At 53.4% G+C, this 21,989-nt stretch overlaps 8 protein-coding genes across 9 annotated transcripts; 4 read left to right on the plus strand and 4 right to left on the minus strand.

Moving 5' to 3' along the window:
* Positions 1-879: 879 nt before the first annotated feature.
* On the minus strand, positions 880-5,238 carry PV07_09282 (uncharacterized protein; the record flags this gene model as incomplete). Its single annotated transcript, XM_016396526.1, has 3 exons — positions 880-3,972; positions 4,020-4,276; positions 4,326-5,238. 3 exons carry the CDS (start codon positions 5,236-5,238, stop codon positions 880-882), a joined length of 4,263 nt encoding a protein of 1,420 aa, XP_016246382.1.
* A 352-nt stretch (positions 5,239-5,590) lies between these two features.
* PV07_09283 (uncharacterized protein) lies at positions 5,591-6,061 on the minus strand (the record flags this gene model as incomplete). Its single annotated transcript, XM_016396527.1, has 1 exon — positions 5,591-6,061. One exon carries the CDS (start codon positions 6,059-6,061, stop codon positions 5,591-5,593), a length of 471 nt encoding a protein of 156 aa, XP_016246383.1.
* Positions 6,062-6,588: 527 nt separating this feature from the next.
* PV07_09284 (uncharacterized protein) lies at positions 6,589-9,211 on the plus strand. Its single transcript, XM_016396528.1, has one exon. It carries the CDS (start codon positions 6,753-6,755, stop codon positions 9,144-9,146), a length of 2,394 nt encoding a protein of 797 aa, XP_016246384.1. The 5' UTR covers positions 6,589-6,752; the 3' UTR covers positions 9,147-9,211.
* An 818-nt stretch (positions 9,212-10,029) lies between these two features.
* PV07_09285 (uncharacterized protein) lies at positions 10,030-11,667 on the plus strand. The gene is made up of 2 exons (XM_016396529.1): positions 10,030-10,695; positions 10,753-11,667. The coding sequence occupies exons 1-2, from the start codon at positions 10,203-10,205 to the stop codon at positions 11,598-11,600; spliced, it is 1,341 nt and encodes a 446-aa protein (XP_016246385.1). The 5' UTR covers positions 10,030-10,202; the 3' UTR covers positions 11,601-11,667.
* Positions 10,764-14,261, minus strand: PV07_09286. 2 transcript variants are annotated; one of them, XM_016396530.1, is made up of 5 exons: positions 14,137-14,261; positions 13,388-14,037; positions 12,411-13,327; positions 11,706-12,322; positions 10,764-11,616 (listed from the first exon to the last, which is right to left on the minus strand). In XM_016396530.1, exons 1-4 carry the CDS (start codon positions 14,190-14,192, stop codon positions 11,918-11,920), a joined length of 2,028 nt encoding a protein of 675 aa, XP_016246386.1. In that variant the 5' UTR covers positions 14,193-14,261; the 3' UTR covers positions 10,764-11,616; positions 11,706-11,917. The 2 variants fall into 2 exon arrangements, with proteins under 2 accessions (XP_016246386.1, XP_016246387.1); XM_016396531.1 differs by lacking the exon at positions 10,764-11,616 and having other exon boundaries at positions 11,672-12,322.
* Positions 14,262-14,441: 180 nt separating this feature from the next.
* PV07_09287 (uncharacterized protein) lies at positions 14,442-16,187 on the minus strand (the record flags this gene model as incomplete). Its single annotated transcript, XM_016396532.1, has 2 exons — positions 14,442-15,124; positions 15,176-16,187. 2 exons carry the CDS (start codon positions 16,185-16,187, stop codon positions 14,514-14,516), a joined length of 1,623 nt encoding a protein of 540 aa, XP_016246388.1. The 3' UTR covers positions 14,442-14,513.
* A 448-nt stretch (positions 16,188-16,635) lies between these two features.
* PV07_09288 (uncharacterized protein) lies at positions 16,636-18,657 on the plus strand (the record flags this gene model as incomplete). Its single annotated transcript, XM_016396533.1, has 5 exons — positions 16,636-16,991; positions 17,029-17,291; positions 17,345-17,384; positions 17,440-18,149; positions 18,230-18,657. 5 exons carry the CDS (start codon positions 16,636-16,638, stop codon positions 18,655-18,657), a joined length of 1,797 nt encoding a protein of 598 aa, XP_016246389.1.
* Positions 18,658-19,760: 1,103 nt separating this feature from the next.
* On the plus strand, positions 19,761-21,857 carry PV07_09289 (uncharacterized protein). Its single transcript, XM_016396534.1, has one exon. It carries the CDS (start codon positions 19,895-19,897, stop codon positions 21,737-21,739), a length of 1,845 nt encoding a protein of 614 aa, XP_016246390.1. The 5' UTR covers positions 19,761-19,894; the 3' UTR covers positions 21,740-21,857.
* The last annotated feature ends 132 nt before the right edge of the window (positions 21,858-21,989 follow it).

The following is a 21,989-nucleotide window of genomic DNA, read 5'->3' on the forward strand; positions in this document are numbered from 1 at the left end:
TGTTTCCGAAGGGAGACGGGAGAATATCCGTCCGGCACCCGAGGGAATATGGACTGCCATCGAGCGCTGCTGCGTTTGACGGAGACGGCCACGCGATTTCTGATACCGAAATATACGATGTTGCTGTAGTGAGGCAATTGGAATGCCTGGTAAGCTCCCCTGACGCCCGCCACCTTACTCCCGGGCCCACAATGGACTGCGCAATTGTATATAGGACTGCAATTCGCTGACCATGATCCCTGTCCTCGCGTAGGCATTCATCCGCCAGATTCTAATCGACTACGACCACGAAGAACACCCCCACGTCCACGAGAAAGCCTATGTCTTTCACTGCCTCGACCATGGTAAGAAGTCTTCCTCTCCAAACCCTTTCTTTTGCTTCTCCTCCCCCCTAACCCCCCTCCCAGCATGGTACTAAACTCTGTGCTTTGATAAAACATAGTCCGGCAAGCCCTGCTCTGTGCCGCGGACACGACGCTGGAACCCACGCGCGATGGCGGCGTGGTTTCATCCCCGAACGGCCCGCATCACTACGTGGGACATCAGAAGATGGTGGCCGATCGCAGCGGCAGCGCGTTGCAGAGCGCGTTGCATACGTGCAAGAACTGGACGGCGGTCAGGACTTGGATTGAAGAGAATAGGGTTGTGGAGATGGAATGATTTGCTGTCATTCGTTGGCTGGAATCAGAGAAGGGGGAGCGTAGTCCTGGGGGATATAGAGATGTAGATGAGAATACAGATTTTGGTCATTACAAGATCAGCTGCGTTGTAAAGTGAAGAGTAGCGACGGACCGGTCCAAACCATCTTCCCACTAATGAATAGAGCATAGTAGACAAGTCTTTCCCACCAGGCATTCGTCTCATCTGTCCAATCATGCCCTATGCCGTCTGACTTGCACCGTCATCACCAGCATTTAGCAACGCCCACAATCTCCCTCCCCTCTCAACCAACTCCGTAAAAGGCCCCTGTTCAACAGCTCTCCCCTCCTCCATGACCACGACATGGTCCGCAACCTCCATCATCTCCCTTGCGTGTGTGACCACGATCACCGTCAATTTGCCCTTTTTCTCCCGACTCAGTCTAGCGATACTCTGTCGAATACTTGCCGCGCTGTCTCGATCCAATGCGCTGGTCGCTTCATCGAGGATGAGAACCTTGGGGTCGCGAATGAGCGCGCGAGCGATGACGATCCGCTGTGCCTGGCCGCCGGAGACGCCGAGACCGCCTTCCCCAATGACGGTGGCGTAGCCTTGCGAGAGGGATTGTATGAATTCATGGATCCCGGCCGCGCGGGCGGCAGAGTCAATGCGAGTTGCGGATGTCCAAGGGGAGTCGGGGGGGAGACCGTAGATGATGTTCTCGCGTACTGTTGTGGGGAGGAGTACTGGGATCTGCGGAACGGCGGCGATCAGGGAACGGAGAGAGGAGACGTCAAGGGTTCGAATATCGCGGCCGGACAGTGTGAGTGATGCTGGGCCTTCATTGGGATTCGAAGGGGACAGTGCGAGGTGATCTGCTGTTGGGGGGTAGAGGCCTAAGAGGAGGGATGCAATGGTCGATTTCCCCGAGCCCGAGGCTCCTACTATCGCGGTGGTTTTCCCAGAGGGAATGGTGAGATTCAGTCTTCGAAGGGCTGCCGCCTCCGGTCGGGTCGGGTAAAAGAATGTCAAATTAATGAAGTGGATTGGCCCTGAAAGTGTGACTGGGTCATGTTCATCTAGTTGGACCTTACCAACTTCTTCATGAGAGTTGACTTGCATACGTGCAAGTCGGAGGAGGCGGTTGGCAGTATCGGCCGCTGAACTAGTCTGAGGTATGTAGGTGATGACCGCATTCGCATTGGTAGTACAAAACAAGAGGAGTCCAAATACGGTGAGTATAGAGTTAATCGGCCACTCGTGATCTGTTGCAAGGCGAGCTCCATACCAAAAAATCATCGGCGTGAAGAAAGCGATGGCGGAATCAGATAGGCCGAAGAAGAAACCGCTGAATAAAGCTCGTCGTACGCCAATGGAAAAGGCCTGACGTGTGGCATCGCGATACTTGTTGTGGAAGTAAGATTCCAGAGTGAGCGATCGTACTGTCTTGATGTCTGCAAAAGATTCGACAAATATTTCGTTGACACTGTCACTGGCCGAGCTTGTTCGAGATTCCCACAAAGCAGAGACAATACCAAAACCCTTTGCCAGAATGTAGAGCACCGGAGAGGCCGCAAGGCTGACCAGTGTGATCTTCCAACAGGAGAGCATCGACCATGTGAAAGCCACAGCCATCATAACAGCAACGACGAGGAGCTGTGCAGCAAATTTTTCCACGAGATCCTTAATCTCTTCTGCATTCTTATCGAGTGAAGATATGAGGGCTGCAGGATTGTTGTGGTCTTCATCGAACCAAGCCTTGGGTTGGCGTAGAATACGTTGCAATGCCTGGATTCGGAGCGTGTCCACCCACGATTGGCTTGCAGAGTCGAGAAGGTATTGCATGAAAAAACACGCAAAGCCATCGACAACGGCAATTCCAACAACGACCATTGAGTAGGTCAAGGCTTTCTTCTCGTATCCTGTCGGGAAGTAGTAGGTATCAAAGATTTGCACGAGGGCATATGAGAATGCGGGTGGAGCCCCTGCGTGGACCAAGGTTGCCAGGAATCCGAGAAGCAGTTTGCTTCGGTTGACATTATCGAGGCTGGGCCATAGTGCAAGCAGTACTGCAGTGATTGAAGCTGCTGGCTGCAAGTGTTTGCTCACTTTCTCTGCAAGGGTTACATCCATGATATCGTGGTCTATGCTTTTATTCCCACCGATGGCATCGTATCTCAAGGGTGGCGTGGGCAATGGTTTGTCTCGAGTCCTCGGAGTTCTTGGGATGGCTGACACGAAAATCGATTTGCGGGTAATGGCGGCTGGATTAGCGTACGCAGCGGATGATGAAGTCGCTCCCTGATGTTCAGACGGATTCGTTTGGTAAAGAGTATACATAGCTTTGGCACGGGCCATTGACTGACGCTTGAGAAGCTTCAGTGCAGCTCCACTGCTTGCAGATAATCCTTTCCTCAGCCGATGTCCAAGTGATCTGCCTCCCCAAGAGTCCTGGGCAGTTTCCAAGCTGTGACTCTGTGCACTTGCTGCTGTATCAAGGTCGAACGAGTCCTTCTTCAATGGCGAAGAAGGGGTAATCGTTCTTGGCGAGCCCGGAAGGCCCCGTCGTGACATGGATTTGGTCCTCTCATCAGAACAGTTGATTTGTCCGATTGACAGCTCCTTTGCGTAGGCTCCATGGCCGGTGGCAGCGCTTTTCAAGTCGGCAAGGCTCCCACGACGGCCTTCCTGAATGACTCGACCGCTTTCAAGAACGTACACGAAGTCATTGTCCTGTATCTGACTTAGATCATGTGTAATAATGATGGTCGTTTTTCCTCGTCGCCATTCTCGAATAGATCTCATGACAGCTATCTTGCTCGAATTGTCGAGAGCACTTGTTGCCTCGTCCAGTATCATTATCGGTGTGTCTCTCAAACAAGCACGTGCAATCGCAATCCGCTGCTTTTGGCCTCCAGAGAGAGATGAGCCACTAGTCCCGACTCTAGTATGAACCCCTCCCGGAAGTTGGTCAATGGTGTGTCCCAAAGCTGCCATCCTAAGGCATTCGTTTACACGAACCTCCGTAACTCGATCAAAATCGCGTCGACCCAGCGCAACGTTTCTGAAAATAGTATCGCTGAAAAGGACGCATTTCTGTTGGACTAGAGTGATATTGTTTCGGAGCCAGTTTGTATCAATATCTCCTAAGTCATTGTCGTCGATGAAAATCGCCCCGGTCTTAGGATGGTAGAATCTCATCAGTATATTGCTGAGTGTGCTTTTCCCAGACCCGCTCTTGCCCACGATGAATGTGGTCTCTCCCGCAGGAAAATAGAATGTACAATGGTCCAGAGCCAGGGATGTGGGTCTTGATGGGTAGGCAAATGAAACCTTCTCAGAATTAGACAATCAACTTGCGAAATATACTGAGCACATACCGCCCGGATTTCGATGTTCCCCTCGCAAAATTGTGGCGACAATCTACCCACATTTCGCAGTTGCGGCTGCCCTTCCAAGACTTTGTTCACCACTGTCTCCAATGCTGAAGCTGACGACTGGCTTCGTTGAAGAATGATGCAATGTGGCAACATGTCCTCAATCGCCTTCGCAGTTATGAGGCAGGCCCAAAATGTCGTGACCACTTTGCCGGCACTAGTTGCACCCGAATGGACCTGTGTACCACCATACCAGAACCCTGCACACATTCATGAGAGTTGTTCTTTGGTCAGGCGCGAAGAACTTGCCCTGGACGAACATTGCGGTCGTGGTAAAACGTACGAACCCAGATTGCAATGCAGTGGAAAAGGCCTGCTTCAAGGAGAACACACCGGCCGCCCTGACTGCTGAAGAGTAGTTGTTTGCTTCTTGGTCTTGAGTGTTGAAACACTTTACGGTAACGATGTTTGTGACACACTTATTGGCTAAGGTGGTGGCGGTAGTCAGTGTTTCGTTCCGGTAGTCGATATTCGCTTGTACACGTCGAGAAATGAGGATGCTGCCAATAGCGATGACAGGGATTGCCGAGAGCACAACCAGAGTCAACTTCCAGTTTGTGACCATTGCGAGGCCAAGTCCAGCCAATGCTTGAACCAGACACACAAATACGAAACCAAGAGGCTGCGAGGTTCCTAGTTGCAGTTCACTGATCTGTCTGATATCATTAGAAAGGTGGCCTGTCACTCTCGACACGTCGTACCTCTGGAACCTGGTTAGGAGCGTCCCTACCCCCGTTGTTCGCGCCTCGTACCATTCTATTTCACGATCGAGTAGAGATTGGAAGAGCAGTTCACGAATGCTCCTTGCCTGCATCTCGCCAAACACTAGCCAGAGGCTAAAAAGGGTGCCCTTGAAAACAAATGTGGCGGCTGCAAGTCCCAAGAGCGCGTGGAGACTACCTAGAGAGCGGTCCATGAAGGTTGAGCCATCAGTCTTCCCAGCAGCAAAGTCGGAAAAAGTGTCGAAGAACTTCCCGAAAAAGAATGCCATTGCTGGTTGCAAGCATCCTGCGGCGGCTGAGGTGGCAGTGGCCGGCAATAGAATGAATAAGTGTGCCTTTGCTGTGAACTTGAAAATGCTTCTCCAGCAGCCGAGGAAGCCATGTTTTTGCCGCGCCTCATTAGACTCGATTTGATGCTCGTCTTGAGCAGTTGTGGTCATGTCGCGAAGGTGGAAGCTTGACTAGACATGGTCGAGAAGGCCAACGTTTCAATGTCGCGAACTGATGGCAGCGGGAATAGACATCAAGAATCAACAGCTTGAACCATGCAAAGTCATTATTGAAAACAATGTTCATTCCTCGACTTGAATGTTGAGTGCCAAGAGCGCCGATGGCACATCTTGATATTGTTCTTGTGGAATGTGCAGGAATTCCCACGCGGTCCCGCACGGTGGAGGCTTTGAGATTCAGTGCACTTGGAAACGAAGCCCCTGGCGCCGACTCGTGCTGTGGTGAACGGCTCGGCATTCGCTGTTGCTGTCTAATTTGGTGTTGGCGTGCCAGTCTCCCTGCCTACGACTTCTTCTCCTGCTTCTGAGCGTTTTCATGAATCCAGTCGTTCAGTCCAGCCCTGTTTCTAGCAATTTCGATTGCATAGAACTGCACTCGAATTACGAAAATGGTCTCTTTTTCGCCATACTCGGTTTTGGGGCTCTTCCTCAGCATGGTGCCGAAGTTGTAGTCCTCAATTTTCTTCTCGCCCTTTTCGTAGACCTTGGCGAAGTTGCGCCACTTCTCTTTGCCCTCTTTGCTCTTCATGGCCTCCTCATCGATCTCCTGAGCAGGGTCAAAGTCCGGAAATTCACTCTTAAAGTGCTCGAGAATCTCGTCGTCGAGTCGAGTCAAACGGAGCTTTGAGCCAGGCAGCTTTTCGAGGATTCCCCAATAAACAGTCATTTGTTGCACTGCCCTCACGGCGAATTGCTTCTCCATGTCCTCGTAGTTCGGAGCATTCTCCGGGTCGATGACGCTGGTGAGGGACATCTCGGCGACCTGGAGATTGTGATTCTGGAAGTGTTCGTACCCGATGAGTTCGGATTTCGCAGCCTGCGGGATCAAATTGATTGGTATCTCGGGAAATGTTTCTGACGGAGATGTTTTGTGAATTTCTTGGATGATTTTTCGTTGTCAAAGTCTTTCACAAAAAAGACTCCTTGAAACTTGAGATCGATGATACGCCAAAAGGGGTTAGTATGTCTTGGCAAACACGTGACTCCTATTCGGTGAAGCATTCTGACCAGGAGATGCAGGCGCCTTGTGGTCGATTGTCCAGCGACCACGACTGTCGATCCATTCCAACTCCTCATCATGTTCGGGCTGCAATTTCACTTCAGATGGGGGAGGGACTGGCCTCTCCAAGTTGTCCGTGAATTATCCGCTACCTTCAGCGAACTCGGCTTAGTCGAACATGCAACATGTCAGATCGGGCGGCCCTCGTCGCACGGCCCGCCTTATCCGCCGACCACGACCACGGCACATTGCATGCCTCGGCAGGGTTCCTCGCGGAATTGTGGTGGTCGTTCTCTCGAGGGCTAGAGTGAGATCATGTCCGGGGAAATACCCAGCCTGACGACTGTACTATTTCTCCCGCATACCGGCCATAATGCGCAACCCACCCCAGGCATCGTTATAGCAACCCCCCTCAAAACATTCAACCAACAGGCAAACAATCAGAATGAGACAGTATCGAGATACCCAGCCAGACCCAGGCCAAACATCCGCAACGCTGCAACGGCCACCCCTCTTTGTCGCTCAGTTACCATCCAGCAGCCATGGCAGAAGGCAGATTCAGAGGGTGTTGATCGCGAATAGAGGTGAAATCGCATGTCGAATCATCGCAACTTGTCGGAAACTAGATCTAACATCGATCGCTATCTACGCACAAGAAGACTCGTCTTCGCGCCATGTTGCCGAGGCAGACGAGGCAGTCAATCTGGGAAGCATTAATCAAACCGGAGGAAACCCATTCTTGAATATCCCGCTTCTTGTTGATGTTGCTCGATCGCAGGGCGCTGATGCCATACATCCAGGCTATGGCTATCTCAGCGAGAACAAAGATTTCGCGGACGCCGTACGTCAAGCAGGAATGATCTTCATTGGACCAAGTTCCCAGGCCATGTCCACGCTGGGCGACAAACGCAATTCAAAGGACTACTTGAGGAAACATGCGCCCAGTGTTCCGCTCATTCCAGGATTCACAGGCTCAAGCCAGAACGTCAAAGAGTTGGAATCCGCCGCAGAAAAGGTTGGGTTTCCGGTGATGCTAAAGGCATCTGCTGGAGGTGGAGGTCGCGGGATGCGGATTGTTCGAGAGCGTTCACAACTTGCGGGTGAGCTTGCTCGCGCACAGTCAGAGGCTCAGCGTTCTTTTGGATCGAGCGACTGCATTCTCGAGAAGTACATCGAAGCGGCCAAACATGTCGAAGTCCAGATCATTGGTGACAGCCATGGCAAAGTCCTGTCGTTGTGGGAGAGAGAGTGCTCTGTTCAGCGACGGCACCAGAAGATTATCGAGGAGACGCCATCCCCATTTTTGACTCCCGAACAGAGGCAAAGAATGTGCGCAGTCGCTGTCCAAATAGGCGAACTCATTGGGTACGAGGGTGCTGGTACCGTCGAGTTTGTTGTGGACGCCAGAGACGGAAGTTTCTACTTCCTCGAAGTCAACACGCGCCTGCAAGTTGAACACCCCATCACAGAAGAGGTTACGGGCCTTGACGTTGTCTCGCTGCAATTGTTTGTGGCCGCCGGTGGATCCCTCGCCAGTCTGTCCGTTCTACAGCACATTCCGCAAAAGGGCCACGCCATCGAGTGTCGGCTCTGCGCAGAAGATCCAAGCAGTGATTTCATGCCACAGAACGGCACCATCCAACTGTGGCGGGAGTCAGACCAGTATCCATCGTCAAGAGACGTACGATACGAGACCTCTGTACAAACCGGATCCACCATATCCATTTACTTTGATTCGATGATCGCCAAAATCGTGGTGTGGGCGCCGACAAGATCCATGGCAATCTCGAAAATGGTCAAGGTTTTGGCAAATACGGTGTGCGCAGGAGTGAAAACCAACCAGCTTTTCCTCCAGGCCTGCCTTTTGCATCAAAGCTTTCATGACCCGGCTTATACGACCTCGCTGATTCCGACGCATGTGCAGAGTCTGCTGAAAAATCCCTACACTGAATCTGTGCAAGACATGATCTCTATGCTTTCTCTGGTTCCGGGTCTTGTGCTGAGGGGTGGAGCATCTCCGCTGGCCGATGCGAGGCCTTTCAAGCACGTCACTCGAGGCTTTAGAAACCAATACTTTGACCCTGTCAATCGCAGCACAACTGTAATTGTTCCTTCAGAGCCCTCCTCCGCTCAGACACCCATTTTGTCAGTTTGGAGCGCCCACTCTCGCGGCGAGAGCGGCCACTCAAAATACGAGGCCACATTAGTCCCCATCCCAACTGATGAAAACGACCAGGCGCCGGACACCTCAAGCCGTGACCCCGAGGCCTACCAGATATCTCGGCAGTATCATGCCATCAGCCACAAGCTCAGAGATCCATCTCTAGCCAACGCTCCACAGTACACCGTGGAATTTACAAAGTGGAAGGACATGCAAGATCCGACTGGCGACAACGCATGGAGAACCGCGTCAGTCGCCATCTCCATCAACCAATCCATCATCCACGCCCACATCGCAACAGACACACCTTCCAACCCCGCCTCCTCCACCGCCTCGTATCAGACCGTCCTGTGCCATTTCCGCGGGCTGGGCACGTGGGTGGAATACAAGTGCTACAGCGTCCTCAACTACATGGAGAGTCTACGACAAGCCGTTGGTGGTCGCGGCGGCTCTCTGGGAGGTTCAAACTCCAAGGTCATCAAATCCCCCATGCCGTGCAAAGTCCTCTCGGTGCTCAAAGCCAACGGAGAACAAGTCAAGGCCGGCGAAGTGGTCATGGTCATTGAGAGTATGAAGATGGAGACGAACATCTGCATCAATGTGGACGGCAAGTTCATGACGGGAGTCAAGAACGGGGATGCCGTGAATGATGGCGCTGTGTTGTGCTGGGTTGAATAGAAGCGGGATATTATACAGTAGATAGACCATGTATATAGAGAAAAATCCCCTTGATTGAATCGAGGTTAGTCGAGTCCTCGATACGGTGATGCTACATCTCTCCACACGAGCATTTTATCGGTATCACCTCGCATACAGGTTACTTACTATGTATATCGGATACGAGGTATGTACTAGGTACTAGACAGCCAACCCACCGACTCTCTCTTCAAGTCGACATGTCCACTACCCACCCCCTTGCGACACGCTCTCTCGTCACGCTGTACCGTACTACGACAACTCGTACCAAGCCTCAAACACAGACCTAGTTACCTACGGGGGATGCCGAGGACTGTGCCGCCCAGGAATTATGCCTCCCTTCGTCCATCCACCTCTTACAGTACGCACCCGGCCCGCCCACGGCGCCAAGCCGGACTCGGGGTCTCCCTCGCCCCCAGGCTCCACCCCAATGAGTAGAACCTCGACTACCCATCACCATCGGCCTGTAAGACGGGATAAGCAGTCCCAGTGCCCCAGCCTAGGTAGGTAGGCATGGACCGTGACATAATAGCACGGACACCCACATGCCTAACGTCTCATGCGTTTCATACGTAAGAAGGAGGTCCACCCAGGGAGGGTAACACCACCGAATGACCAGCACCAAGCTCAGCCTCGGCTGAGCTGAGTGAGTGAGTGAGGCCCATCCCATCCGCAGGGTGTGGATTCAAAGGCCGAGCCCCCAGACATGGAGGCTGTCCTCGCCTCTGCCCTGTCCTGCCGGGTCGAGGCCCGAGCAATGTGCTTTGGGGACGGGTGGCACCTTAAGCCTGGGTTGGGGTGAACCATAAGGACTGGCACTCGGCTTGAGATCGGTATTTGAGAGAAAAAGATCCTAGACTTTTGTTGGACTGCTCACGCTACAGTACAAGCAGCCCTCTATGGAACGTGGGCGGAGAAATTGATAATAAAGCATTCTTCCGGAACGCGAACTCCCACAGAAGAGGAGAAGCACACTTTCACTTTCTTGAGTCTAGACATATTGATTGATCAATTTTCGACTGGAAAGCTTTGTTCACAATGGCTCCCTCCGTCTCCCCAGCGCCCTACGCCGACCCTGCTTGGCTCTCGCGCGACGTGAGCCCCTACTACACCGCGAGCCACCGACGCCTCCAAGCCGAAGCGCGCGAATACGTCTCCACGCACATCACGCCGTTCTGCGAGGACTGGGAGCGGCAGGGCTCCGTGCCCAAGGATGTCATCCTCACCCACGCGCGGCTGGGATACATGGCTGTCTCGATATACCCGCTTGCCGTCGCGCAGATCAAGGCTCTGGGCCAGAGGCTGCCGGGAGACATCGACCCGGAAGAGTGGGATGGGTTCCACGACCTGATTGTGATCGACGAGATTGCCCGGTGTGGCTACCTGGGTGTCATCTGGGCGTTGAGCTGCGGTAATTCCATCGGCGCCCCGCCTCTCATAAATTTCGGAAACGAGGAGCAAAAGGCGAGATTCTTGCCGGACGTGATCGCCGGGAGATCGCGATTCTGTCTGGGAGTCACCGAGCCAGATGGTAAATTCCCTCTCCAGCTCCTTGTCGGTACAGCATCATGTTCCTAACTCGATATAGCTGGATCAGATGTGGCGGGCATCACGACGACGGCCGAGCGGCGCGGAGACGTCTATATCGTGAATGGCGCGAAGAAATGGATCACCAATGCCATATTTGCCGACTACTGCACCGCCGCGGTACGCACAGGTGGACCAGGCCGCGCGGGAGTCTCTGCCCTGATAATACCGCTCAATTCTCCCGGCGTGAAATGCAGCAAGATCGAAAACTCGGGTGTCAACGCCAGCGGCTCCACGTATATCGAGTTTGACGATGTCGCGGTACCTGTGACAAATCTCCTGGGCGCAGAAAACCGTGGTTTCGACATCATCATGTCAAACTTCAACCATGAAAGACTCTGGCTGGCATGTACATCCCTTCGCATGGCGCGCGTCTGCATCGAAGACGCTTATGCCCATGCGCTCCGAAGAGAAACTTTCGGCAAGCCCCTGATTGCGAACCAGGTCATCTCGGCCAAGTTTGCCGACTTTGCCCGTGACGTCGAACCGGTATATGCGTATCTAGAGTCGATTGTGTACTTGACGGAGCACGAGCGAAAGAGAAAAACTCGAGGTCGCCCAGGAGGTGACCAGGCCGCATCCCATGGAGACCTCAATCTTGGAGGGATGATTGCCACCCTGAAGACCGGCGCCGGGCGGGTTTTAGAGCGTGTCAACCGGGACGCGCAGCAAATCATGGGCGGAGCAGGTTATTCACGCACTGGCAAGGGTGCCAGAATCGAGCAGATCAGTCGAGATGTTCGAGTTATGGTGGTGGGCGGAGGCAGCGATGAGATATTGAGCGATCTTGCCGTCAAGCTGGAGACAAAGGAGCTGCAAAGACTGACTCGTCCGTCGAGCAAGTTGTGACTTATTGTGAAGCAATCTGAATAGTATTGGAAATCGTCAGTGAGAACCAGAAAGACATATGAACGCCAAAATGTGGAATTAAAGTACAATCTTGACTGTACCTACAACAACATTAACGTAGCTGTTTCCCCCACAGCTGAACCATTCTGTCCGGTTTCTGCTGAATGAAGATTACCCTGATATTGAGCTTCACAAGGCGATCATTGCTGTTTCACACAGGAACGGGAACCCCTCCCAGAAAATGCTCCGTTCGCATGACCCAGCTCGCACCAAGAAGGCAGCGGACTAGAAGTCACGCACGTGAAGAGGCCAGGACATCAGAATGCAGCCGACGATCTATTGGAAAACGTTTGTCGGGGGAATCCCTGCAAGCCGTTGTCTCCCATGGCTTCTGACAAAATCCCGCCCATGTCTTCTCCCAACATACGAGCGTACGTTGGAGGTAGTACACCACTAGCGGGAAACTGGCCGCCCGGAAGATTTGTGCTGTCAGAAGTCAAAGACTCGGTTATATTTGGCCGGAGGTGTCCTGTTCCGGGTAGTAAATCTGCTAGAGAAGACCTATTCTCCCCAGGGCGGATGTTCTGGGGCAACCAAGCGTAATCAAGGAGCTGCCACAGCATATTTCCGAGCGGCACAGTCACTTTCTGTGCCAGGCTCACAGGATTTGTGAGAACCCTAGCAACCCCAGGATCCAACTTGAACGACCGGAGGAGGGTGCCCTTGAGATTCAAATCAGGATACTGTCATCGTGTAGTATAGTAGGATGTCGTGCAACGTAATCGATGCGAGTAGGAGATCATCACTTACCATGTGGCCTACATGACCCCACCGCACTGGCTCGCGCTGCAGAAACTTGAGCGCAGCTTGGAGGTGTTTCCTCGAGGTCTGCGCAATTTCTGCGTCATCACTTTTCTCATATATGCTGTGTATCACTCCTGCCGCCATTGCACAATACCCATAGAAGCTGGGATGGCTGAGAGGGCCATACGATTCCAGATCGTTTAGCAGCTCCAGGAGGTTTGTGGCGTGTCTTCGACATCGTTCCAGGGCCTCTTGCACGAAACTTAGAGGGACAGGAGCTGCATAAGCCTGGAAGAAGCGGTATAATATGAATGGATGGTTGAGTAGACAATTGTTGAGGTGATAGAGGGCATGGGAGTAGACAATGTGACTGACTTGTGACGGTGATACGGTCTCGTCAAATGAAGGTTGTCGATTTAGAGCCTCGGAAATGGTGCTGAAAGCACACGGCGAGTGGCTTTCATAGTACAGTAAAATGCTCTGTACCTCATAATACTTGGATCGTGGGTCCCAGAGGACATGGGTGGTATTCAGAGTGCGCTTCAAGCTAAATCGGATAAAGCGGCCCAGTGCCGACGCCATGATTACAGTCATGGCAAAGGGATCCAGGTTCTGGTGGTTGGAACCTGACGGATTTTCGACAACGTCGGTCAAATTTGGCACGGGCCCACCATCGAGTCCATCCCTGAAAAGAGCTTCATGGCATGGAAGACGGACGGTGCAGTCTTCATCTAGAAGTGAAGGAGGTCGGTTCGGCCCGATTGACATCAAGATATCCAGGAGATAAACCGACCAGAATATTCGTCGCCGCTCTTCTTGTTCGTGGATAGGAAGCTGCTGATCGGGCTCTTCATTGAGCCGCAGGGCATGTGCGAACCGACACGAAAGAGCCAGTTTCACCCAGCCGATCTTTGGACGTCCAGCTATAGTCAATGCTTAGTCAATCCGTGCACGACAAAGAAAAAGCATCTCGCCAAACTCACCTGCAAAGTCCACAATCGCCAACATGGCTAGAGCTACCACCATCCACGGCTCTAAACTCTCTGCGTCTGAGAATGAATGCTCAAATATCTGCCCAAAGGATGCCTGGGCATAGGCGTCAATGGCTTCGGCCCGACGCTGCTGATAGAATTCGTGGTCGGAGAAACGGCAGGCAGCAGCAGCAAAGGCATAGAGTAAATACTCGGGCAGCGATCCGGATTCATAATCATGGCGAAACATCTCTTCGTGGAAAAAGGCATAAGGCTGATTGTGACAACGATCAAAATAGACCTGAACAAGAGATCGAAATATTGCCGGATCTGGAAGAAAGGTGAAGTCGCTATTCGTGCGGGCGATCTCGTCAACAACGGGAGGCTGGTCTACAGACTGGTTGACGGTCGTCTGTGGCGACACAGATGCGAACAGGTTGAAAGCGCTGTCTGCATCCAGGAAGCTCAGCCGAGACTCTAGCAAGGCGACTCTTGCAGCGAGGCTGGCATTGTGTGCGGCCGCTCCTGAGAGGGATGGCGCTTGGCCCGGGTCCGTGAATCGATCAGGCGAGACATCTTCGTCGCCATCCCACGTACAGCGCTGATTGAGTCGGGCACAGAAGGCGCATACTGGCTTCTCTCCCGAGCAGCGCGTCTTCTTCCTACCAATCATTGTTAGCCTGTATCGAGGAGTGCTCGAGATACCGTATCGCATGCGCTGTTTGAGGGTCGTGTCTCGTTGCCAACAGGATCGAACTCACCTCCTGCAGTTGAGACACGCCTGGCGTGCTCTTTTAGCCTCACGCCTGTCGTCCATGAAGGCTGACGGATAGGGGAAGCGTAAAGACTTGATTTGTAAAGGTACGCGGCATCTGCAGAGGGGTTGATGCAGAAGTAGGTGGCAAGTAAAGCCAAGGCAAGCGAGAAGTGGTGTCTAGACGCGGCTTTGATGGGTTGGAAGACGTGTTTTGTCTGACAGAAAGAAACCCCACCAATTGATATAACAGAATCGCAGAATCCAGCCGTGCAGGAAGAAATCTATCTGTCTGACTCGAATTTTTTATGTACAGCTCCTCAGCTTCGCTTCTCGCCCACTTTCCAGCTTCTCCCCCAATTTCATCCTCAGTGCCATGTCACATTATATTCTTGCCAACGCCCGGTGGCCTGCACTCCCTTGCACTCCCGGGGTTTGCACGACTTCTAGACACATTGCAAGCACGTCGCGAGTATCCCGAGGGTCAATCACTCCGTCATCAAGCATGTAGGCGCTTGTGCGATACGCACTGCTATCCCTTTGGACCTCCTTTTGCAGTCGCTGCACTCTGGCTTCCACCTCCTCGGGCTTGAGAACCACTCCTTTGCTTCGGGCACTGTTCGCTTCAACTTGAGCCATCACCCCAGACAGCTGTTCTGGCCCCATGACGCTGCACCGTCCAGTCGGCCAGGTGAACAGAAAACGCGGCCGATATGACCTTCCACACATAGCATAGTTGCCTGCTCCATATGATGCCCCTAAGATGATGGAGATATGTGGTACCTTTGAACAGCTAACCGCGGATACAAACTGCGCCCCCTTTTTGATGATGCCGGCATGCTCAGCCTTCGAGCCGACCATAAAGCCCGTCACGTTGTGGAGAAAGGCAATCGGGGTGTTCTGTTGGTTGCATAGGCGAATGAACTGCGTTCCTTTCGATGCTTCGTCTGGGTTGATGATGGGTGTCTGGTTTGCAATTATCCCGACACGCATCCCTACTTCAACTTAGCACTTGTTTCCTATCGGGATTCCAGCGCAGAACTTACCCATGATATAGGCCCACCCTGTCAACAGATTGCTGCCATACTCTGGCTTGAACACGGCCAAACGTGACTCGTCAACCAATCGAAGAACCACTTCTTTCATATCGAACGGTTTCCGGACGTCAGGGTTAACTATGGAAAATATATCCTCGATTGGATAACGCGGCGCAAGCGGAGGACGCATGGGCTGAGCTGGTTGATTCCGCTGTGATAGTGTGCTGACCCATTCGCGAGCCTTCCGGACAGCATCAAACTCGTCAAAGGCAATCTGATCTGCAAGGCCGGTAACAGTCCCATGAACTCGAGCTCCTCCCAGCTCTTCCGCAACGATGTTTTCCCCGGTAGCCATTTTGACCAGAGGAGGACCTGCGAGAAAAACTTGCGCTTGGTTTTCGACAAAAATGGTGTAATCTGAGAGCCCAGGATGGTAGGCACCGCCTGCTGTCGAAGAGCCGAAAACAATCGCACAGGAAGCGTGGCCATTCTGGGTTCGCATGGCGAGATCACGGAAAATCTGCCCGCCCTTGTGGAAAACACGAAATTGCTGCGGCAGAAAGACCCCTGCAGACTGCACAAGAGCGACGAGCGGTAGGTCATTCTCGCTGGCGATTTCGGTCACTCTGTTTTGTTTGATCACCGTCAACTCGTTCCATGCGCCGCCACTTTGTGTTGCGATGTGTGCAATAACGAGGCAGATGCGGCCGCTGATGCTCCCAATGCCAGCCAGGAGACTGGCACAGGGGCTGGAGTCGTCCAAGTCGAAGCCGGTAAAAGTGCCCAGTTCAAGGAATGACGAGTCGGGGTCTAACAGCAGCGATATCCTGTCTCTTGCCAGTAATTGTCCCCTCTTCTCATGTTTGTCGATGGCTTGGGGGTTGCCTTCAGACGTTGTCCTCCTCAGGTTCTGGGAGAATTCCTCCATTACCGGCTTCCATGCTTCTCGATTCGACCTATACGGTTCTCTAGTCACGTCGAGAACCGACTCAACCACGGGGAACCCAGCAGCGTGCGCCATGTTGAATTTGGTGGTTTGGGTAGATGAAAGCTGACCTCGAGGCGGGCTTCGGGCTTCAATGTGATATGAAAGTCCGCCAGTTCGACAGGCCAATGCTTGGGCATGACGGTGGACAGTTGGGCCGAGGCTGGTGTTGCTGCCCCGGGTTCGACGGTGGTTCGGACGCCAAAGCGCGACCCTGGCAAGGCGGGCCGCCATGGCGGAACCGGCTCCACATCCACCGCGAGTCGCAACACCGATCGAGACATGTATACCCTGAAGCTGACTATGCTCGAGTCTTATGGTTCCGTTCTTAGTTACCAGTTTCGGGACAGTTCTCACTCATATACCGGGTCTGCAGCAACATCACTAGGACTGTCACCGAGACTCGGAGCAAGTGCATTCCATTCTGAAGTACATAATGGCGAGCACTGATCTTGCAACCCGTTCGACAGGACAAACAACAACAATGTCGTCTGCAGCTTCTTTCGTTGCAGGCCCCCGAACGCCGCCCTTGCTGGAGGAAACTCTGGGGGAACTCATGCATCGACAGGCTGCTCGATATGGAGACCACAAAGCAGCCACCTTCTCCTGGCAACGTCATACACTATCGTACAATGACCTTGCAAACCGAAGCGAAGCAATTGCAAAGTCGATGTTGGCCAGAGGGCTGAGGCATGGAGACAACATTGCAATCATGGCCGGGAATTGCTATCAATACCTCGAAACGTTCATCGCTGCTGGCCGAATAGGCTGTCCTTTCGTTGTCCTGAACAACACCTACACTCCGAAAGAACTGATCTCTGCCTTGAGCGTCACCTGCAAGTTTTGCCTCTACTCTCTATGAAGCTGGTCTGACTAGAATTACAGCATGCAAACTTCTCTTTATCGCTGCACAAATCCGACTGAAAGATCTGTCTGCACATATCGAAGCCGTGTCCAAGGAACTGAGCACCATACCCTGTGTTTCCCTGTCAGCAGAAGACAATGCAACGCATAAGGCATTGGGGTTGTGTACTTATTCATCTTTCGCCTCTGAAGGACGGAACATCGACCAGGCAACACTGAAGCGAGCAGAGAGCCGTATCAGATGTGATGATGTCGTCAACCTCCAATTTACTTCCGGTATGTCACCTTGTCTTGTGTATAATTTCCAACCCACATACTGAGTGAAACAGGAACCACTGGCGCTCCGAAAGCAGCCATGCTAACTCACAGGTATCCAAACCTTCATCTGGTTGAGATCAATGCACTATACTAACAAGCTGGCCAGGAACCTCATCAACAATGCCCGCCTCGTCGGGATGACCATGCGCTTGAATCCCTCTGACATCATCTGTTGTCCACCTCCCTTATTTCACTGTTTCGGGCTGGTGATGGGCTTTCTAGGGTCATTCACCCATGGCAGCAGAGTTGTGTTTCCATGCGACCAGTTCGATGCTGACTCCGTCCTCGATGCACTGAATGAAGAGAAATGCACTGCGCTCCTCGGCGTGCCAACCATGTTCATTTCGGAGATCGAAGCCAATAAAGCAAAGAAATATAAAATCTCGTCGGTTAAGACGGGGCTCGTTGCAGGGTCGTCCGTGTCGCCGGCCTTGGTGAAGCAATTAGACCGAGAGTTTGGAATCAAGGGAATGCTCATTCCATATGGAATGACTGAAACAAGTCCAGTAACATTCATGACTGTGTTTGATGACACGGAAGAAAGACGAACTAAGACTGTTGGACGAGTGCTACCACACACGATGGCCAAGATTGTTGACCGCGCCGGAAACATTGTCCCGCGCGGGGTGCGAGGAGAGCTCTGTGTCAGTGGATATTCTCTACAGAAAGGGTACTACAACAATCCAGCCAAGACAGACGAAGCAATGAAGAGGGATGAAAATGGTATACTGTGGATGTATACTGGCGACGAATGCGTCATTGACGAGGAGGGTTACTGTTCGGTAACTGGACGGATCAAGGATATTATCATTCGCGGTAAGTCACCAGACCACCGTCTCCATCTACTTCATCCTGTGCGTTGATCTCTGGCGTACTCATCACTGACCCCCGACTAGGCGGTGAAAACATCTTCCCCAGCGAGATTGAAAGTTGCCTGGCCGAGCATCCGTCCATCGCCGAGGCCAGCTGCGTCGCCATCAAAGACGCCAGGTATGGCGAAGTCGTCGGCGCGTTCCTCCGCGCGCATCCACGACCCGGCTGCCTCGACCTCGACCTCAAGGAGGGAAACAGAACGCGGCTCATGAGGCCGAGTTGGAGGGAAGTCAACAATTGGGTGCGCAAATCGCTGGGCAGTCACAAAGCGCCCAGATATGTTTTCTGGGTCGGGGATGACGGTGTAGGCCAAGAGTTCCCCAAGACCGGCAGTGGGAAGATCATGAAGCATCTTCTTCGAGACGTAGGGGAGAAACTTGTGCAGATGGGTAGAGGGATGGAAGACAAGGGGCCAGAGGACAAGGCGGTGGCGGTGAGAGCCAGGCTGTGAGTTGTCGTTGCGAGTATCAAAACAGCGGTGGGTGTACAGATCCAATAGAGGGATAGACAATACAGGAAGGAAGGGGCTCAGTCTTTGTTCTTGCTGACTCCCTCGTAGCTACAATACGAGCACGGTAACCACCTGGTGATGAGACATTGCCCAGGAGTTACCTGGTCCCATGTCGTCGTGACATTTGCGCTGTTTGCTTACCGTTCCAGCCGTCTAAGGGGTTCCCTGCAATGCCAGCTACTACTGTGATTACTCGTAGGTCCAGCTTCCCGGTCTTACTTAAGCAGTAGCAGCACTGTGGAGGCCGTACCTGGTCTCGCCTCACATACCATTGCGCTATGACTAACCACCACAAAGACGCGTCGGAGGCGCCCATAAGACGGATGTGACATCATACTTACTACCCGGGCACCATTCTCCGTTCACAGTATCCATTGCGTAGGACGCATAAGTAAGTACGAGGTATACGGAGTAATATGGATAGGTACCATGTAGGTCAGACGACCTTGGGACTGGAAGCAAGAGCACTAATTACTGTATAGGTAGGCCAAGAGCACTAATTACTGTATAGGTAGGTGCTTCAATAGGTGGATACCCAGTAATAGGTAGGTAGGTAGCGAGGTACAGTATGCAGGAAGGGAGCCTTAGGGGATGAGAGCCTCGGCCCCTCCTCGTCCCCAATGCCCGGCTCGATCCGTCTGCGATTGGCACGGGCGCCATGCCGGGCCCACACTCTCTGAATCGTTCTCCACTCCGCGCCCGGCCCAGGGTCGAGGGAATCCGAGCAGCAAAACGACTCCAAGGCTCCGAGGTTATTTTTGGGGCGAGAGGGGGGGGGGAGAGATTCGACTCGGACTTTGTGTGGGAGAGAGAAAGCACGGCTTTGTGTCACGATCGGTCCTCGCGATTCACTTGCGATGCCCTCGTCTTCGGCATTTCTGCCCTTTGCCACGCCCGTGAATGACAATCCTACGTACATGTAGGTGACGGACGGGTGGAAACGCTAGGGACTTGCGTTTGCCGGGGGGACGGTCAAATGAATCTTCTTGTGCGCGGTGCTTCACGTTGTCGGCCGTCTTTGCTGCTTGCCTGGGATTGCGGACGGGCAGTCTCAGTATCTTCTGCTTATTATTGTTGTTCTAGCGTCTCGACATGGGGGTTCGCCCGTGCGCCTACTAGTTCGTTCAGTGGAAATACATTCGCAACAAGCACCAGCACCAGCGCTGGCAGCAGCAACATGGCTCGAGGCATGGCCAGCATTCCCAGAAGGGACGTCCGCATCGTCGAGGTGGGCCCCCGCGACGGGCTCCAGAACGTCAAGACGGCGATCCCGACGTCGACGAAGCTGGAGCTCATCGCCCGTCTGCGCGCCACGGGCTTAGACACCATCGAGATCACCTCCGTTGTCTCGCCGCGCGCGATCCCACAGCTGGCCGACTGTCGACAGGTGCTCGCCGACCAAACCATCAAGGCTCTCCTGCCCAATGACAGCCTTCGACTTCCGGTGCTCATCCCCAACCTGAAGGGCCTGCAGATCGCGATGGAGAACTCGGTGCGGGAGGTGGCGGTGTTTGTGAGCGCCAGCGAGGGGTTCAGCAGAGCCAACATCAACGCGACTGTGGACGAGGGGCTGGCGAGGGCGAGACAGGTGGCGGAGAACGCGACTGCCGCGGGTCTCGCCGTCAGGGGATATATCTCGTGCATCTTTGCTGACCCATTTGACGGGCCTACCCCGCCGGCCGCTGTCCTCAAAGCGGTGCGCGAACTGCTGGATATGGGCTGCTACGAAGTCAGTCTGGGCGACACACTGGGCATTGGCACAGCGGCCGACGTCAAGAGCTTGCTCATGTACCTTGAGAACAATGGGATTTCGCCCTCACGGCTTGCTGGCCATTTCCACGATACATATGGCCAGGCAGTCAGCAACGTCTGGCAGGCTTACCAGTGTGGTCTCCGTGTCTTCGATAGCAGTGTCGGTGGATTGGGCGGGTGCCCGTTTGCGCCTGGAGCGAAGGGGAATGCTGCCACGGAAGACTTGGTGTTTTTGTTCCAGCAGGCTGGGGTTGAGACCGGCGTTGACCTCTCCAAGCTGGTGGAGGTTGGGAGTTGGATCTCTAATCAACTCAAGAAACCGAACGAGAGCCGCGCCGGGGTTGCTCTACTGGCTAAACGAGCCCTCCTGCAGTCCAAGGATATGACACAGCAAAAGAGTCGGATTGGCCGTGAATCCGCTTGGGTGTTGGTCAGCGAGACGGAGAGCATCAGACTATACCGATCTGGAGTCAACCTCAAGGTGGTTCTCAATCAGCCAAAGAAGGGCAACGCTTTGACCATCGCAATGATCGCCGATCTCACAGATGTGTTCCGTCGCGCACGAGACGACCGCTCGGTTTCTCGAATAGTCCTAACGGCGGAGGGGAAATACTTCTGTGCCGGCATGGATCTCGGGAAGGGGACGTCGCCGGTTGCACAATCGAGCGAGGTTAGCGACGCACAATACGAGCGGCTCACGCAGCTTTTTGATGCCATTGACAAGGCACCCCAGGTGACGATAGCCGGCATCAATGGATCAGCGTTTGGCGGCGGTGTGGGACTGGCCTTTGCCTGCGACGTCAGGATCGCCGCAAAATCTGCCACGTTTACTCTGAGCGAAGCCAAACTAGGCTTGTGTCCAGCAACAATCTCGACGTACGTGATCAGAGAATGCGGATTCGCTTTCACCCGAGAGGCCATGCTCTCTGCCCGTCCGATCTCGATGGACGAGCTGCGCTCCCTCGGCTTGATCGCGAAGGTTGTGGACGAGCCTGAACAGCTCCCAGCAGACCTGGATCAGTACCTTGCTCGCCTGAAGGTGGCTGGGCCGGAAGCATCTACCATGTGTAAAGAATTGATCAGATTGGGCTGGGTCCATGGCGGAAGTGAGCAGCAGGCAAAGGGCATCAAGCAACTGTTCGACAAGATGATGCGGCCTGATGGTGAAGCAGCCATTGGACTGAAAGCGTTCCAAGCCACGAAGAAGGCACTGGACTGGGACGAGATCACCATGGCGCGGACGGCAGCTGCTGCGAAGCCTAAGTTGTAGACCAGGCGTTGCAGGTGTCGTCGTAGCATTGAATGAACATCTATCTATGAAGGCGAAGTAAGTAGGGGGGTTTGATAGTGGTGTATGATCCGCAGTATCAATACGGTGGATCATTTGATTGTTACGCAGCTCCACATGCCACAGCCCCAGTCGAGCCTAACTGTTTGGTAATAGGCTGGTGGTACTGGGTAGTAGTGAGGTCAGTAACAGTGGCCTCAGCCGGGTGTCTAGCCCCCAACTCACCCACTTC

Source organism: Cladophialophora immunda (assembly GCF_000835495.1).
Source record: "Cladophialophora immunda strain CBS 83496 unplaced genomic scaffold supercont1.5, whole genome shotgun sequence".
NCBI lineage: Eukaryota > Fungi > Ascomycota > Eurotiomycetes > Chaetothyriales > Herpotrichiellaceae > Cladophialophora > Cladophialophora immunda.